Source organism: Copidosoma floridanum, unplaced genomic scaffold (assembly GCF_036245765.1).
Source record: "Copidosoma floridanum isolate Cflo_tuat_1 unplaced genomic scaffold, Cflo_Japanese_pri ptg000040l, whole genome shotgun sequence".
NCBI classification, from domain to species: domain Eukaryota; kingdom Metazoa; phylum Arthropoda; class Insecta; order Hymenoptera; family Encyrtidae; genus Copidosoma; species Copidosoma floridanum.
Genome location: NW_028321917.1, coordinates 4920769 through 4940481, shown reverse-complemented (window position 1 = coordinate 4940481; position 19713 = coordinate 4920769). Strand labels below are relative to the sequence as shown.

The 19713-nt window shown below is 36.7% G+C and overlaps 1 protein-coding gene across 1 annotated transcript in view; it reads left to right on the top strand.

Annotated features, from left to right (window-relative positions):
- LOC106641553 (protein couch potato) overlaps positions 1-3278 on the top strand; it is a 95875-nt gene extending 92597 nt beyond the window's left edge. The window contains exon 4 of the mRNA XM_089597821.1: positions 1494-3278. Within this exon, the coding sequence (XP_089453947.1) occupies positions 1494-1526 (33 nt within the window). The 3' untranslated portion in view covers positions 1527-3278. The remainder of the gene's footprint in view (positions 1-1493) is intronic.
- Positions 3279-19713: the final 16435 nt, after the last annotated feature.

Genomic DNA, 19713 nt, shown 5'->3' with positions numbered 1-19713 from the left:
TTTAACGTAGAAAAATTAATTAAAATTTTCTGGTCACTGAATAGTGAAAAATTCATTTTATGCATCAAAATATTACAGTTTTTGTGAAATGTCCCATTAAATATTAAAAAAAAAAAACTTTTTTATGATTTGATGATACGGTACTTGAAATAAGGTTACTTCTTTTTAATTATAATTGCAAGTATTTCAAATTGCGAAATTTATAATCACGTATCCGGCTGTATATTTTGACAAGCTGTCACATACAAAAATATGAATAGTAAGTCTTTTAGTTGTCTCTTTTTCCAAGTGCACCCCAAGCTACCGTTTTCCCATGTAGCAATATACCAAGGGTGCCATAAAGAGACATTTTTCTATCTTACGTGAAAATCGTTCTTGCTATTCTTGTAAAAAACTCGTGTACGATAGATTAAATCAATATACACGTAAAAAACATAAATACATAGGTTTTTGTGTGTCGGTTTTAAGTTATCCTACTTTCAAAACAATTTTCTGTGCTTTTTGTACATTCATAAATCCCTGAAATTATTACCAAGTAATTGCATTTTTGTAAAAATTTATATTTTTGATTGATTTTCAAATGTAAAGGTTTTCAACGGTATTTAATACTTAAAAATGATAATTGAGCTTAATTAGTTATACACTGAGACTTATCAACCACCTCAATACATACTAATAGTAGTATACACTGGATAATGTTGGAAAAATATTTATTTGAAAAAGAATGAAAAAAAATTTAATATAAAATTAAGTTGAAGAACGTATTTTTAATAATGTATTTTAAATAAAATTTAGTTTTAATCTGAAAATTAATATTTAAATTTGGCCCAACTGATACAAAACTCGAACATGTTTTCTCCTGTCACAAAATAAATAAAGTATAAAATTTAATAAATTGAAACATTAATTTTACTTTTATCTGATAACTCCCTGCTTATACACTTTGATAAAAATAATTACGTTTTTCACATTCATTTTAAATGAAAATACTTGACATTTTTGCGTTTTAAATAAATTTTTACTTGGAATTTTGAACATTTCAAATATTTTATTCGAAACGGAATACTCGTTTAAAGTATTTTGTTTGATCTACTGTTAAAAACACAGGGACAATCTAAGTACAGATTTAATTAGAACAATTTAATGAAGAGTTGAAATAATTTCAATCAAAATTAAAACAAACTTATCTCAAAGTGTTTCAACTCTGTTAAATACTGCCCCACTCCTAATACATTAGATCGAACTTTTAACGTTTCTTTTGCTTATTTTCTTCAACTTAAGCGGAACATTTGGAGTTATCGCGTAGTTAATTTCTTACGTATTATAGTTATTACGGTGTTGAAAGCTACCCATTATACGATCCAAACCACATTTCCGACCGTTTTTTTGCTTTGCTAATAAAAAAAAAAAAAAAAAAAAAATCAATCAGGGCACAATGTCAAACAGTATATACATCTGCGTGCCAGATAATAATGAATGTTGTCTCGTTCCAGGGATCCAAGGGAGAAGAAAACGGGCAACTTTAAGATCGACATAAACGGCATGTGAGGCTACCGCGGCGCGAAAGGAGCCGCCGAGTCGTGTCGCTCGAACAACAGCTGCAGCAACACCAACTCGAGGCAAACGATACCACCACGGCCGATCATTATGACCACGAGAACAACAGCTACGACAATTACCACTGCTACGATTATCGCAGCAAAGCGCCGTCACAGCTACTGCGAAGAGGCCAACAGATGTACCATCAGGGTTGTCGCGACGTCACTGGGGCGCGAGGGTGACGTTTCGCGCGCACGGGGCGCGTAGTATGGTAATGCAACGGGACGAAGGAGCTTGGAGAACTGCAGTTAGCCGAGAGTTACAAAAAAAAAAAAAAAAAAAAAAAAAAAAAGGAGGACCGTGGGACTGATTCGCGGCTTTTTTATCAGCTTTGTCGGGGAACGTGTATAAGCGAGTACAGGAATAGGGAGACCGGCAGGTTCTTCGGTCTCGCTCGAATATTTTTCCTTTCTTCCTTTTTTTGGCTACTTGTTTGTAGTATATACATAAGTATCGATATTATTATTATTATTATTATTATTATTATTATTATTATTTCCATTATTATTGAGCGTAGAGTTAATTTAAGCGCATTAAATACCGCTTGGTTCGTTCGCTTGTTCGTTTATTGTATCATTATTGTAATTATGGCCGTACGATGGAAAAGTTACAGTTAAACCGCTGTTTATTATTAGTCAAATTTTCATCGATGTATACAAGCGTTTGAGCGGTTGTTGGGGGATTAGTGTATTTGTAGGGACGGTCAGGGCATTCTCGCGAGTCCTCGAGCTCTTGGTGATTTGTATCAAACTCTGACCAACTGTGTAACGGTAAGGGTATAGATTAATCGTATCGAAAGTAAGGAAAAAAAAAAAAAAAAAATATCACTCGATGAAAGTAAAAATTGAAAGTATAAAGTAACATTGAAAGTATATGAAGTAGAAGGTAGTGAGAAGCGCATCGGGGAGTGCGCGGAAACCGATGAAAGTAAAAGTTGAAAACGAATGAAAGTAATGATGAAACGGGGCCTTCGAGTCGCGCGCGCGGCGCACAGCGAACTAATAGAAGAAAGAAAAAATTAACGCTCGGAGAGCAAAGCGAATTGAAATTAGAAGCGATCGGTTGATCACGAGACGCGAAAGGCCGCGCGCCCAAACTTTGAGATGAATGAAGAAAAAGATAAAAAAGAGAAAAAAAATTAGGACAGAAAAAAAAAAAACGTTTCGTTGGTCGTAAGTGAATGTAAAAAGGCACTGTTAAGGTCACAAAGACACACACACGTACACACACGTAAGGGAAAAAAAGTTCACATATTACACGCAATTAAGTAACGGGAAGAGGAGAGAAGAGGAATAAAAAAATAAAGTAACGAGAATATAATACCTTTTATAAGATCGTGCCGAGTCGAAAAAGAGTTAACGTGACACGTATGAATGCGAGCCAGAGATCTGCAGAGAGGAAAAAAGAGCAAAAGACGGACGGGGGCGAACAGGTAACTCTTTTTCGGTTTCCGGCGCCGGCGCGCTCGACTTTTGCTCAATGCCCGAGGTCCTTATTATATACACACGCGTGAGGCGTCGATGTGGATCGACGGGAAGAGTATAGACGACATGATTTTTCATTGTCCGCGAGTGATCGTTGAGGAAAAAGAAAAGAACGCCGGTGTCGGAGCACGCTGTGTTTAAACTATGTAGTTGGAGAGGCGAACATCAAGCTTAATACCAAAGGTGCCCTAAGAAAAAAAAAAAAATAAATAAAAAAAAAAAAATAAGTAAATAAAAAAAAAAATTAAATAAACAAATAAAAAATTGTAACAAGTGTTTAACGTTTTGTCGCGTCTTGTTATTGGGGATGTAAAGTATTGGGGGAAGCGAGGACGAGAACGTGCATCAATGTGTGCAGGAAAAATGTCCTATGCATAGCTAGAAGGGTCGGGAGGCTGAATTCAACCTTGCGAGGAGGGACTAGCTTTGCGGGAGCGTAAGTAAGTATCGTAGAATGCATCAGGACACGCGTACTATTATAAAATAATAATAATGGTATAGCGGTGTAATGGGACATCGTCACGGGGATGATGCCGTAGTTGGGATTTGCGAACGATGGTGACAGATATCGGTCGACGAGTATAAGGAAAACATTACAATTATGATATTACTATGTAAACGAATGCGAACATATCAGTAGGCTTAAGTCTTTAATAGCGGGAATCGCGTTTAAGTGCATACACTTATTTATCATATGTATATCGTATATATTGTCATAGGCGAAACTTAAATGCTATATATATATATATTATCATACGAAGGAAACGGGGAAGAACAAAATGACAAGGTGAAAAAAAAAAAATAAATTTCCCTTCTCGACATGGAAGTGTAGTTGGATGAAGCGTATAGCGTACACGCAGGGATGCGAGAAAAGCGATGTGTATTTGCGTGCTGTCTCGTGTGGTTTTTCGGATACAATGAAAAAAAAAAAAAAAAAAAAAAAAAAAAGATTAGTGTACCGGACAGTTGACTTTTGTACAAGAAAGGAGAAAATAACGATTTTTCTGAAACTCAACAATTTTCGATGTTCCTATGCGTAACTCGCCCGCGCGAATGTTACGAAAGAACCACTTCGGCAAGCTAAATGAAGGCGTATGTACACACGCGTATATACATATATATATATACCTACCTATAGATGTTTGTAGCCTCGTCCGAAGAGACTGACCACTTTTACCGTGTACCGCGTATATATAATACATATAACGACGTGACGCGCGATTATTGTGCATTGAATTTCATTTTTCCGTCCCTCTCACTTGGAAACTTCAACAGCGTCAAACTGTACCTGCACACCATCTGTTTGCAAAATTTGCTCCGTCAAGCTTACGGGAAAGATAAACCAATATCTTTGTCTGTACCAAAACGCTCGGGTCAACTACATCCCCGAGTAGAATATCTGCTCCGATACTCGGAATGAACCGTGGCATACACACCGCTACCCACATCTCGGAAGGGCGATCGCGAATACAGTCAATATGGACTAGCAATCGGCTAGCCGTGGTCCAACAATCACCGGGTCGTCATCTTCCGTGGCTCTACTATCGACCGAAACGAAAAAAAAAATAAAAAATAACAAACCCGTAAACCCGACGACTGAACGCATCGGGTTTTTGCGCGCGTAGAGTGAGACAAAAAAAGGTGTAACGGAGCAATAGAGCACGAGACAGCACGTGGCACGTTCGTGACAACCACAACGACAAAGTCCAAGGCAGGTAAAAAGGTATAGCGATACATCTGTCTCCGATCGCAGGGAGGAATCACCGCGACTTTTTTTGTCGTACACCCACGAGTGCCCCTTGCCCTCTCCTTGTCCTCGTCTGACGGGACCGGGGCCCTTTTGCCCGGAAACCTTGGGCCCCGCGGAGAAAGAAAATCTCTCCTTCCGACTCAAGCAGGGAGTGCAAAGTACGAGGTTCAACGACCGGTCGAATTCAAACGTGACTCTGTACACTCCGTCGGCGAGTCTCTCTCTCTCTCTCCTATGTACCGCTGCGCTTGTCTCTCCGCGAGTGTACCACGTTGCGGTTCCAGGGACTAAAAGGTGCAAGTGGCATCACAGAAGTTTTTCCTCCGTTCAAGCTGTCTTGTACGTTCGACTGCGCTTTTTTTGTTGTTGTATTTTTTGTTGTTTTTTCCACGAGTCAAAGTGCCCCGAGTCGGAACGGAGAAGGAAGTTCTTCATTGGCGGGGCAAAACCATCGTGCCCCGTAGGCCCGTTTCATCGTGAGAAAGAGTCTCATCCGCGCTCCGTACGAGTCGCGTATAGTCGATTCGTCCTACCTCGTGGCACCTGGAACGGAAACTGTCAACCAGCGGTTTACGGCGTTTTAGATTCTCCAGTTGACCGAGAAAGGCCACGTCGTGCGACGGACCCATCAAAAAACGGGGGTACGGGCAAAGTACTTTATGAGTTCGGTAAAAAATCTCTCAAACTCATCTCGGGACTGAATTAGCCGCGCTGGCCGTGTATACTCGTGCGGCTACTGCATGAACGCGTGCGCGGGGAAAGATGGGGGAGAAGGACTCGAACTCGATTCGGAACGAAAAAAAGCGACCGCCACGCCACGAGGGCGGGAAAACTGGGAAAGTAAATTTTCAAATTGCACCTTTTGACAACGAAACGAAAACAAAAAATAACCCAATTTGGGTCGATTTTGACGAGCGCCAGCATACAAAGGGGAAAAAGGGACCGCACTTTGGGGCAGGAAGGAGGAAGGAAATGCCCCGGTATAGTGTCCTCGACCACCTCATCGGGTGTACAGGGTATCACAGAGGCTCCTTCCCGCTCGGCACGGGGGGGGAGGGGCAAAGGAAGGAAGGAAGAGGAACGTGAGAGAGGCGCACTGCAGCGGCTCCTCCATTTCACGCTCGGCTGCACTCCTCCACGGTCCAGATACCTCACGCTCGTTTCTCCCCCTCGTGCCATTGTACTTTTCCTCTGAGATCATCATCAGAACTCCCCCCCCCACCCTCCTTTCTAAATTCCTATGTTAAATAGATAGGCGAGGCTTTTTTTTCGCAAAACAGATTTTATGGGCTGTTAAACTTGGCGATTCTTCAGATTTTCCCTATGATGTCCTGTTGGCGTATACACTGAACAAAAAATCGACACAGCCGCTCGATGTATTGTGCTATTGATTCCCGCGAGAAGAGACAGATCGGTATAGGAACACGGGGCTTTAGCGGTGATAACAACGGGACCGAGAGTGTACAGATTTTACACTCCGGGGTGTGGGGGAGACAGATGGAATAATGAATTTCCGAAAACGCGGGGTGAGTACCTATATGTTACGCGCTGTACGATCATCGGAAGGCTTTTGGGGTGGACGAGAGGAAAGGGAGGTATCTGCGTAGGTTGGATTTAAAGTGCTTTAAAAAAGAACTAACCCATATCAGTAGGCTTAGTGAACGCTATATATTATTAACAAGAGTAAAAGGTTAAAAAAAAACAAAAAACAAAAACAAAAACAAAAAAAAACAAAAAAAAAATTATATAGAAAGTAAAATTATTATGAATAGTAAAGAAAAAATGAGATGAAAGAATTTAGAGCGGCTATTCGCGCGTAAGTTTTACTATTATGACAAAAAAAGTATATATATATATATATATGGAAAGTTATTTACACGATATATACGTTTCTTTTTTCGTACCTGATTGCGTTTACATTGTGCGCGTGACTTTGAACGCGCTATCGCGTGCCCTAATCGTAATACTGTATACATTATTGACACACGCGTATGTATATGAAAATGTGTCTCATTCACGATGACGATTCGTTACGCATATGTGTGTATATTCTTATACTTTTTAAGAGAGCAGTGGAAAGTACAGCAATTTAATTGAAGGGGATGAAAAAAATTAGAACGGAAGCCGAGAAGTGGAAAAAAAAAAGTAAACTAGAGGACGTCGAACTGAGCTGTATCGTGTCTTTTTTAATCGTGTAAGTTCGTAAGATTAATCGTGACGGTGCGCGTGATGTAATATATGTTTGTTTACATGTCGCACGCGGGATGTCACGTCACAATGAGATTTCAACTCGGTACGTCATTTTTTTTTTTTCCTATCCAGATCACTTCGATGTACGTGTATTCTGTATAGATGGTTGTTAGCGATACTTGCATTTTTCTTTACAATTATGGGAGATGAAAGATATTGAATGAAAAAAAATTCATTAAGCAAACGAAAACGTAGTACTATTTGAACGTTAAAGTAACGGCAGCATAAATGTCGAAAAAGATCGAGTGTACGCATACAAACCCACGTCGATCTTTTTCAAAAATGGTCCTCAAAATTGTATTCCTCTTCGACATGGATGTGTAAAAATGAGAAAGTGAAAAAAAAACAAAACCGAAGCAATGTAAACGTAATCGCTCATAGATGAAATTATAATAGGACGTAAGCTGTGGTCGCATAACGGGTTAAATTTAAAAGTTAAACGAGAGTAAATAAAAAAAGCAACAAATATAGTAATAACTAATTAAATGAAAAAAAAGTATATAAAAAAAAAAAAAAAAAAAAAAAAAAAAAGATGCATGAGAGCAACCAAAAACCGTAAATAAGGTTTACATGTCAATAATCTGTTTTATACCGTGTCAATCTAGCAGTACGTTAAATGTCGTTGTAATGAGTCGCCTCCCCCCTCCCCCAACCTGTTTCTTTTTTTTTTTCTTTTACAATCACCTTCCTCACCGAATCTTTGTCTGATTTTTTTTTTTTTCACTCCGATAAGCAGCAACATCGCGAAATAATGACGATAGGAAAAATTGATACGCAGCGCGCACTATTTATTGCATATACACCTACGTACGTCGAAACCAACGTTAAACAAAACTTTCGCGAAATACCTGATGATTGTTATAAAGATAGTGAAAACGTACGTGCAATCTAATGCCTACGTAAAGATTTTTATCACGACGAAAACAAAGTTTTAATAAAAGGTACACTACAAATCATACCAACACATGCGTGCACATCCACACGAACGCGAGCGCTACATATAATTAAATATATATCTATAGATCTGTCCGTGCGTGTTTTTGTTTTCTCTTTATCGAGTGACGAGCTTAAAATGATTTTTAAAAAAATAATAATAATAAATAAAAAAAAGGGACAAGCTTATTTTGATGGAAGTAAAGAGTTGAAAGTATCATGTTAATTGTAATCGTGTATAGGGTTTATAATATATAATTATTATCATAGGTGTAAGCGAAAATATATATACACACGTGCGAAAATTTTACTCATTTTTTTTGTATGGTCAATGCCGATGATATGCTGGTGTATATTAATTATGTAGGTATGGATATAATTATTATGTGATCAAACGAAACCGATGAAAGTACATTGAAGTGAAGCATGACGATGTTGTCTGTGGAATGGAAATTTCGATTGTGCGTTGATGAATCACCAAAGATGTTGACCCAAAGACGTAAAAAAAAAAAAAAAAGAACAGTATGAAAAAACATAAATAAATTTGATGGCAATGTAAGAATGCAAGTAGAAAAAAAGTGGCTTTGTTCATGTTGTACAGCGATAGCATCGCCAGCTGTGAGTTTGAAAAAAAATATGGTTTATAATTTTAGTGTTTTTTAAACGGAGAGAGAAAAAATTGTATATTGCAATTTATCGTATAGGTTTTAAGTAGATGTTATTGGAAAAAAAATAATGATGCGAAATAAATGAAAGTATAGTCGCGATTATTCGTCGCGTCGATGTGATAAAGTCAATATTCGTGGATGAGGATGAAAGAAACAATAGGGTGGGACAGGCAATTTGCAAAATTTCCGAGGCACTTATATTGTGACTCACATAAACCATTTGCTTTTTATCCACGTTTAATGAGCATCTGGTCAACTTTTATTAAAAAAGGCAATTTTTAAGTGCGTTTATTGTACGAAGGTGAACAATCAGTGTAATGAAACGAATGAAAGTATATTGACACATGTCTATTGTAACACGGATAAGTGGAATTTTTTGATTTAACTGTTTATTGTACGGCAAGGAAAAAAGAGGGGGAGGGGCGTATGTTAATTATTAAGTGACTTATTCAATGAAAGTTAAAAAATAATACAAGTGTCAATTCAATGATGGAGAGAAAATTTTGTCTAATGTACTTTGTATAACAGATAAGAGCCTCGAAAATGGATGGGAAATCCGTGTTATTAGCTGACTTTGATTTGTTAAAATATTTAAAGAAAAATCTATTAGGATAATCCAATGGTTGCTTTGTTGCTCCAAAATTTTCGAGCATCAACAGAGCCCATTACTATGATTTTTTAAATCTAAAAAAAAATAATTAGACCAAACAAAGAAAGTAATCGACTGTTACAAGCGTATATTATGATGTACCTTGCGTAAAACCTGTTAAAACGATCGGCCGTTCGAAAATGCCGAGTTTTGTACTTCTTTCACGCCTCATAAAGCGTGAAAATAAAATTGAAAATTAGAAAAATTTGATATGAATGGTAAATTGAAACTACAGTTGAAACGATTGAAAGTAAAGAAACTCTCGATTGCTATTGATCGATATATATATAAAAAAGCTTATTATATGAGAAAATCCACAAAAAATATCCCTTTTAGTCCCCCATTTTATTAAAAAAATTTTTTTCGAGCCACAATTTTGAACCTGGGCTCATTTTACTCGTAATATCATGTACTGTGAGGTAAACATTTTGAACACTGGTTTCAGTGAGGGTGATGCCCTTTTTTCATGATTTACATGTTAAAATTATATCTGTATATGTGATAGCTATATATGTAATTTTAATAAGCGAATCACGGAAAAAAAGTGTCACCCTCAATGAAACCCGTATTCGAAATTTTTACCTCGCAGTACCTGACCTTACAAGTAAAATGAGTCCGGTTTAAAGGGTGTGCCTCAAAAACAATTTTTTTTATCAAAATGAGGGACAAAAACGGGATATTTTTTGTGGATTTCTTCATATACATTATTATACACACTGTTTCTTTATTGCGATTGTTGTGAGATATTGTTTTTTTTTCCATTGTTTCTTCGCTTGTGTTGGAAAGGGTGTTTCAGAGCAATTATTACTACGTGTATTGTGTATAAAAATATGAAAGTAATATTGATAGTAAACAAAGATCAGACGATCACAGGCGCGTCTCGTTCGTGTGTGTATAAAACGTGCCTAGCGCATCTGAGCGCAAATTCGAAAATGGAAAGCTCGTCTATGACATAAAAAATTAAAAGAAATACGATTAATAAAACAAGGTCGTGCGCATGTCCCCCCCCCCCCTTATTACTCGAGAATCAACATTACGTGGTCATCATTCCGCAGCTCTGCCAATAAGTTAAATGAAATTTCGCTCGTTCATACCTGATTTTTGCTCTCAGCAGCGAGTAATATATGTTAATTCACTATTTTAATTATCATGACTACGCCTACGAGCGAGAACATTAACACGACCCTCTGAAAAGAAAGTGGTACCAAATATTCTCGTTTCGTTAACGTACATTCGTAAATTTAATTACTCATTCTAAAGTATTTTCACGTGTACCAGTAAAATATCAAACATTGTTTAATAGAAAAAGCTGTTCAGCAAATACAAGTTCGTAATATATCATTAAAGTTTAATTTTCAAGGGTTAACCTACTGATGTAACTAGACTATTGTAATTCAAACTAATTATTTGCAAATAAAATTATCCTTGCTCTGTGAAATAAGACGGAAGACAAGCGAAGACATAACAATTACAAAAAAAAGAAAAAAAAAAAAAGGAAAGGGGATGGTAAAAAAGTAATAAATATAGTTGCAGCTTTCTGTGTGAGGTTATTGTGATACTTAAGAATATAAAAAAAATACAGTTCTGCAATAGCATAATCCTGGCGTCATAGGTGACGCTTTAGAACATGAATATTCACATAGAATTACTATATGAACTATATTCAAGTAAGCGATGAAATATTTATTAATTATATGTAAGCAAAATAAGTAGGAAATGAAAAAAAAAAAAATAAATAAACAAAAAAAAGAGCTGTTCAGTGTGATTAAGTTAGCGTTAATGTAGATTTACCGTGGTGGGGTTTATATACAAAACGAAGATCGCAATCAGGCCCTACCATAATAAAATCGATTGACTTTTTGTTTTGGCAATGTACGGATAGGAGTTACCTAATAATAGGGACGCTCGCACGGCTCGATTGATTTACAAAAAAATCATTGGATTACACGCCGGAAAAAAATGTCCTCTAAGCTCGCGAAGGACCGAACCATTTAATTTTGCTTAGGCAAAAAATCACACCCCCGACGACTTCGAATTTGAAGATTGTCATTGGTAAAAACGGAGGATCCTCAGGAGGCGAGGGGACATTTTTTTTTTTTTTTGTATGTACGTAAAAAAGTGCGAGTATTTGGCTGGGTCAGGAGAAAATTGTGCTCATTAAATCCCGTAGTGTTCTAGAAAAATAATAAAGTAGGTAACGTGTCAGAAATTAGGGTGAAAAACCAATGAAACGAAAAAAAAAAAGTTGAAAAGACAATCCGAGGCTTCGTCGATGATGTGCGTAATATCAAACTGTCGGAATGTTATCATCGTGGTAACGATGCACTGAAAAAAAAAACATCAAATATTTTGTCGTTAATGTCAACCAATAAAAAAATTAACGTGTAAAGGAACACGTGGAAATAACAAACCTGAACAAGTTTCTGGTCAAGCGCACACATTCTAACTCAATGAAGACGAAGAACTTAAAAAAAAAAAAAAAAAGTAAAAAAATAAAATAAAATAAAGAAAAAAAATATATAGAGGAATAATTTTAATAACGTACGATAAAATAGAGTAAGCTAAAAAAACCACATAAATCCGTCCATAAGTGCGGCCCGCACACGTGCGAACTCAAGCATTGTCGACGCGGTGCGGGCGGTGCGCCGCACAAATGAGTGCATATTAATCATTGGGACTACAAAAATACATATCATCGTAAAGCTGTAATGACTAACGATTTAATTAAATGATAAGAGATGGAAAAAAAGAAAAAAATAAAAAATTATCGAAAGCGATTACAATTATATTACTATTAATGATTATCATCAATGATTATTATTATTATTATATATATATACTTCTTATGACTATGACGATACGTATATTATATATAATATATTACGAATTATTTACTATTTAAAATGACAGAGTAAAAAAGGAGTCAGTATGAGCGAGAAAAAGTGTGAGAGTGAGAAAAAAAAATATACAATGTTAAATGCAAGAGAGAGTGAAAAAAACGGTAGGTACCTATATGTATGGGCGATGTATTTCAAAGCAAGAGTACCTATTAGTGTAATGAGTGATGAAAGATGAAATATGTAGAACAGAAGATAAGCAAGATTCACAGTAACAAGCGCGTCAGAATTAATAAGAAAGTAACTTATGGTGATTGAACACAAATTAAAAATGATTAGAACAGCGAAAAAAAGTAAAAAAGAAAAGAGCAAGAGATTGAGGGAGAGAGAGAGAGAGAGAGAAAGTATGGTAAAATTAGAGTGAGAGGATCACTTAAGCAATAAGATATATTCTATTTATAATAACGCCCCGTGTAAGCGTCGACTCAAGTGCATAATTGCCGAAGTATATATATTATATATTTAAAGAATCATATAAGCAGCGATAAATTCATTGTAAAACATGGCATAACAATACATGTGTGTGTCTGGGCAAGGATTAGCTTACTAATGATTAATTAATTAATAAAATGATTATTATAATTATCATAATTCTTTTATTATGTAGTTGTTATCATTAATTTTTTTCTATTATTCAAAATCCAGAATCCATTTCCGCATCCAGGGCACACTGATCTACACCTTGTGTGGAATTCCAGTCTGCGCCTATTAAATGTTTCTTGTAAATAGAATTTTTTTTTATCATAGTGCTCTTCGTCCGGCTCTCTTGTAGTGCCTAGGGCACTTAGCACTTGGGATTGGGAAGGAATCGGGATGGGATTGGAAGGGGGAGGGCCCTAACAACTGCTCCGCATTCGCCCATGACAATTGTCATGTAGATCAGGAAACCCCCAGGATATCGCCCGTAGGATAAATCTGATCCAGAACAACTCGGTGTATCTGCCTCATTTCTGACCTGGCGTCTAAGCTACAGACTTAGACAACGGGGCAGGGCACACCTCCCGCTCACGATGTCAAAGGTTGTAGATAGAGTTATAGAACGCAAACTGTACTAAAATTATACAGCACTGGCACTGGCTGCAAGTACAACTTAGCTCTGGGGGAACCCCCAGCTTCTTAACCATTTTCTCCTGAAAACCATAGACATTTAAAGGATAGACTGCTTATTACAAACAGGGATGTTGAAGCTTTCGTAGATAGAGAGAGGACATAAGTAGACTTAAATTTTTTTAACAATGTAATGGCGTGTACTGCAACCTTCCTTTGCACCACTTGACACTAGGAAAAGTAATATAGAAAAGGGATGGGAGGAGGTAGATTGTACATAGAACTAGCCGGTGATATCATAAACTTAATACGGTAAATGTCCCTATTTATGGAATATGAGAATTCATGTATTTATTTAGTGATTTACTTTATAAAAATATTATAATAGTTGTGTAATTTATGTATCTTTATGAACTCACAAAAAAAAGTTTTATTATCCTATTTAAAAAAATTGATTGCCTTAAAGCACAGCTTCAATTGCATTGGTTACTGACTACTAGCTTACTTTTGTCTTATTAGTTGAGACAAATCACCTAGTTTTTAAAGTGGAAAAATTAAAAAAATAAATTTTGAGAAAATCAAATTAAAAAATAAGTTAAATCAGTAGGTTACATACATGCATAATGATAAAGAAATTTGTTTAGAAATTATTTTTTTACGTAATTTTGCAAAAAACTATATAAAATATTAGGATTTGATGAAATTTCGGGGGTTAGCGCGCTAATCGCGCAGAAGGCAGAGCTCTCTAATACATTATATAAACGATTAGTTTTAAAGATGATTTCATAGATAGAAACATAACCTATATTGTAATATTTATATATTATGATACCAAACTTCATCGAGTAATTTATATGATTTTAGAGAACAAGTTACAATTTTTTTCTGTTAAACACAATAATGCTGTGTAAGTAGAACTTTAAATGTTTTGAATATACTGAAATTACGTTTTTTATAAAGTTTCATGAATCTTATCTTATCTTACTGAGATATAAAGCAAAGTCGCTAAGACCGTTGTAATCGCTAACCGCAAAATCAATCAACCGATCTTGCTGAGATCTTGCCTAATTATTCTTCCTAGATGGTTTTCGTATAGTTTTTATCTTGAAAAAATTAATAACAATAACAATAAATAAGCTCAGTTTTGCAAAATTACGCTAACTTTTCACTTTAGTTCAGTAATATCCGCTAGGTGGCTTAAAAATAAAATCGAAACTACCTGCAACAGAAGTAAGTGGATCTGGTTACAATACCCCCGAGAAAATTGCGGTTTATCACAGTTGTTCATCAGCGGTTCATGGAGAATAGAATTGTGAGTCGTGCAGCTGGGTATCCTGGTTACTGAAAACATTATTATCCAATGGACGATAGACTTATGTCGAATTCCATCACAAACCACTAAAATAAACGAGTGACACAAATAAAAGGCGTTCTGAACGCCAACATTTCTGGCGTAATACTAGGAAACGTCTAGCCTGAGCACAATCTGCTCCAACAATGTGGGGTCATGGCCATTCTTACAACCGTCCTGGGGATACCAGAGCAGATTTTGCTACAATAGCAAGCCAGGGAAAACATTACTGAGGAGTTCAGGCCAGAGCTGCATAGCAAATTATTTCCGATGTCCCAATCGAACTGAATTTGCACTATCGATAGTAAGCAGCACCGTTCAGTACGATTTAGACAAAACTCAAAAGTGGATACCGAATCCCGTGAAAATCAAAAAACTTTGACCTGAGCTTTTAAACCCAATAACTCCAAAGTATTTAACCCCTAAGCCCAGAAATCTCAAAGCCTTTAACCACATAACCCAATTTTTTATGATCCATTTAACCCTATTACCTGTTCCCATAAACAGTCAAATTAATTATGCAAGCGCAAATTACTAGATAACCCGGGACACCTACTGTCTACTTTATTATGTAATAAAATACGATTAAACAACACAAGTGCCAATCACCAGATAACCCGGGGCACCTACTGCCACTTTCTTAAATAATAAATTACGATTAAACAACACAAGTACCAATTACTAGGTAACTCTGAATGCTTACTGGCAGCTTTATTATTTTATAGATTATTACTTTGTAATTCAAGTGCTAATCATTAAAGAGCACTTGTAAGAAGCTTAATCAATTATTATAAAAACTATTCAATAACGCAATCATCAATCACCAGATAACTCTGGTTATTGCCTGGATACCTTATAATATATATAAAGTATGGATTAATAATACAAGCACTAGTAACCAGGTGAGCTGGATCCTTTTTGGGCAACATTATTCAAATATGAACCATCAATTATTGATGTAAGCACCATACACCAGAAAACTCGGAGTGCTCCCTATAAACACTTTATCTGATTATGAAGCCATACTTCGTAACATAAATGCTAATCACGAGATAACTTGGGGCGCTTGCTGGCATCTAAATAAATTAATAAATCACTTCTTAAAAAACAAGCGCCAAAAGTAATGCTTTATTAGCCAATGAAGTAGTCAGAAGACGTCCAGGGTCATCTGGTATCTGGTGCTTGTGTTTCCAATTGACACTTTATTAATTAATAAATTTAGCAGTAAACATTTTGAAATACTTGGTTATTGGTGATGAATGTTATATATCGATTTTTTTATTAATTTAAGTAGCAAGTCTCAAAATACCTATTGATTACAACTTGTGTTATTTAGTTGTGCTTTTGTATTTAACAAAGTGGCCAGTAAGTGCCCTGGGTTATCTTGTAATAGGCACTTGTGTTGTTTAATCGTACTTTATTAATTAACGGAGCAGCCTGTAGGTCCCACGAGTTCTCTGGTGATTGGCATTTGTGTTGTTAAATCTTACTTTATTAATTAATGAAGTAGCCTGTAGCTGCCCTGGGTTATCTGGTGATTGACACTTGTGTAATCGTACTTTATTATTTAATAAAGTAGCCAGTAGGTACCCCAGGTTATCTGGTGATTGGAACTTGTACAATCGTACTTTGTTATTTAATAAAGTGGCAGTAAGTACCCTGGGTTATCTGGTGATTGGCACATATGTGGCTTAGTCTTATTTTATTATATAATAAGGTGACCAGTAGGTACATCGGTTATTTGGTGATTGGCACTTGTGTAATTGTACTTTATTATTTAATAAAGTGGCCAGTAGGTGACCCGGGTTGTCTAGGGATTGGCACTCGTGTTGTTGTTTAATGGTATTTTATTATATAATAAAGTAGACAGTAGGTGCCCTAGGTTATTTAGTAATTTGCGCTCGTATAATTAATTTGACTGTTTATGGCAACAGGTAATGGGGTTACATAGATCATTAAAAATTGGGTTATGTGGTTAAAGGCTTAAGGATTTCTGAGCTCAGGGGTTAAATACTTTGGGGTTATTGAGCTTAAGATTTTAGGTCAAAGTTTTTTGATTTTCACGGGATTCTGGATGCACTTTTGAATTTTGTCCCAATCGTACTGAACGGTGCTGCTTACTATCGATAGCGCAAATTCAGTTCGATTGGGACATCGCGAATAATTTGCTATGCAGCTCTGGTTCAGGCAGCCACAACGGTCTCCTTCTCACTTGCCGTCCCAACGGCATACCCACAGAGAAGTTATTCTCCAGGCCCACTTTCCTGACTGACGATGAGCGGTTGGTTATCCGGGGAACTACTCGAAGACAAAGATATTCTTTGGTCAGCAGCATACCTCCCTCCTGCACGATCTCCGTACGTAGAGACTCCGAGGGTAAGAGTCAAGCTACCCACAGCTGGCTCTTCATTATCAAGAATCATAATGAGGAATGACTGGAAGTGTCACTACTGGCCCTTTTCAGGGCCATTATAAGTATTTACGTTGCCTAATTAACCATCAATCTTATCGGTTCTTTTTAGGGCCAATTAACGTTACACTATCTTGCCAACAAATAAATTTTTACTCCCATTTCTGGCAACGATTTGTCCATTAATAGACTATATAAAGCCGGCCATTATTAAACCAAGGCAGTTATTCACTGGCAGACGTCACAAGCGGAGTTTTTCACCGTAAGGTTGGATACCCCGACTACCGACAACCCTGTATTACACTGAGAGAAAAATGTAGTAAAGTTTATGTTAATATTCGGTTGTTGCTACTTCGTAACTGTAGTAAGGGGGTTGGAGTGACGTTAACTAACTCTGTGTAGTAGTTTCTACTACGAAGTGTAGAGTAGTTGGCTTTTAGTTAAAAAATAATTAATGGTATCAATTACATACATGAAATAGAAAATATAAAGTCAATCTTTTGTTGGGACCAAAATGTAAACAAAATTTCTTTACACTTTATACCGGAAAAAGCGAAAACAAGTTGAAAAAATGTTTAACCTCAAAAGTACCTGTTTTTTTGTACCAAACGCTGCATTGATGACACTGTATGAATTTAGAAAAAATGGCTATTGAGATGTGGTTAAAGAAAATTAATGCAGTTGTTATGTAACAGTTAGCAAATTATGAATTTTTTTGCGTGGTTATCGACAGAGCTCATGCAATAGCTTTTGCTTGGCTCGTATACATATACATATATTTTTTTTTTTTTTTCAATATTTTACAGCCATTTTTTGAGAACTATGCCCTATAGGCTCTGTAATGCTGTGTTACTATGCATTTACATGCTATCGTCATTGGCATAGTAAAAAACCGCCTCAGATTTAATTGTGACATCAATCACTTACACAGCAAAGGGGACCTTATTTAACACTAGCAGCCCCCCGTCTCGGCTTCGCCCGAGACTTACTAAATAAAACACTGTAGTGTGTTGACATGTAATGTGAAACATTTTCAGTTAGAAATTTTACACATGTTCCTGATACATCTCAGAACAAAAATCTTCTAATTAAAAACATATTTTTTCGGAATCCATGTAGTTTATTTGGTTAAATAATGAGGTGTGAAAATTCAAAAAAATTATTAAGCTGAAAAGTACCGTGCGTTCTTTATGCCATAAAATAATCGGTGGCTATAAGAAGCCGTTGATTTACAGTTTTTCCCGTGTAATTCACGAAAACGGCTATTTTTTAAAGCTGTTAAGATTTTAAACCCCCAAAAAATTTATATTAAAAAAAAAATTTTTTTCTCATATCTCACAACTTTATTACCAGAGCAACAAAGTCCTGGACCTTAAACTCTACATTTTTATTGCCACAAAAACACAAATACATTTTCTACTCATTAAAAAATCTGAAGTAGGATCTTTAAAGATTTCAGAGATTGCTGTGAGGGTACAATGAAAAGCTGATCTCTCACGTAATGGACTCTTTAGTTGTCGATTTTGACGCTGCTGTTTCAATCTCGATAAATTTTCTGCGTCAGTTTCGTGACGCCTAAGTAAAATTGTATTTATTAGATACACTTGAAGTTTTTCTTCCGATTCACCCTCTTGCGACTTTTGGCATGCTTAAAATTTGTGTGACCCCTAAAGTGTGTTTTCTGTCAACTTTGTTAAGTTCTAATATATTTTTTGGCAAGGTAGTTCGACGTCCGATGGCCCTAAAAAAGACCGGTGAGCTTTTTAAGTTAACTCTTTCTTGACTGCAGTTAACAGCAATTGTGACTGCCTGGATACCTCAGGGTGATCTTCTCTGGCTTGCTGTTGAAGATCCAGACTGATTGGGAGAAAAATTACAAAGTCCGAAGCTTTGGGGCTAGTTGTAGTGCTCTTTCCCAACGTCTCCCGGTATAACGTCGAAGACGTTGGTGTCTAAAGCACCTTTTTTATTTGCAGATTCAGTTGTTTTGGTGATCTTAGATGGGAAGATTGGTTAGTGATACTTGTCCAGTGGAGGCTGTTCCGTTGGCTCAATTTTTTTTTCCTTCATAGCTGTTATAGGTTTTCCCAGCGCAGACCTTGGAGAAGATCAGTGATTCCTGGTTGATACTTAGAGTCGAGAGGGTAGTATAGGGTCGTCGGTCACCGGGTTTTCCAGCCTTGCGAAGAACAACTCCGCAGGTGACATCTGCTAGTGAATGGCTGACTTGGTTTAATAGTGCCCGTCTTTAGTTAATATAGTCTTTTAGTCGACGAATCGCTTCCGGAAATGGTAATAAAAATGTATTTGTTGGCAAGGTAGTTTACACTTAGGTGGATCCTAAAAAGAACCGATGAAATTGATGGTTAAGTAGGGGACGTAAATACTTATAATGGCGCTAAAAAGCGCCAGTGGTGAAACTTCCAGGCTATTCTTATTCCTGATGATGAAGAGCTGGCTACGGTTGCTTGATTCTTACCCTGGGAGTCTCGATGTACGGAGACTGTGATGGAGGAAGGTACGCTGCTGACCAAAGAATATCTCGTCTTCGGGTCGTTCCCCGGATAACCAACCGCTCATCGTTCGATGGGAACATGTGGGTAAGCGCATTGGGGACGCGACGACCAAGAAGGTAGCCGTTGTGGCTGCCCATGCCCGTCAGAGCTCAGAGCTGT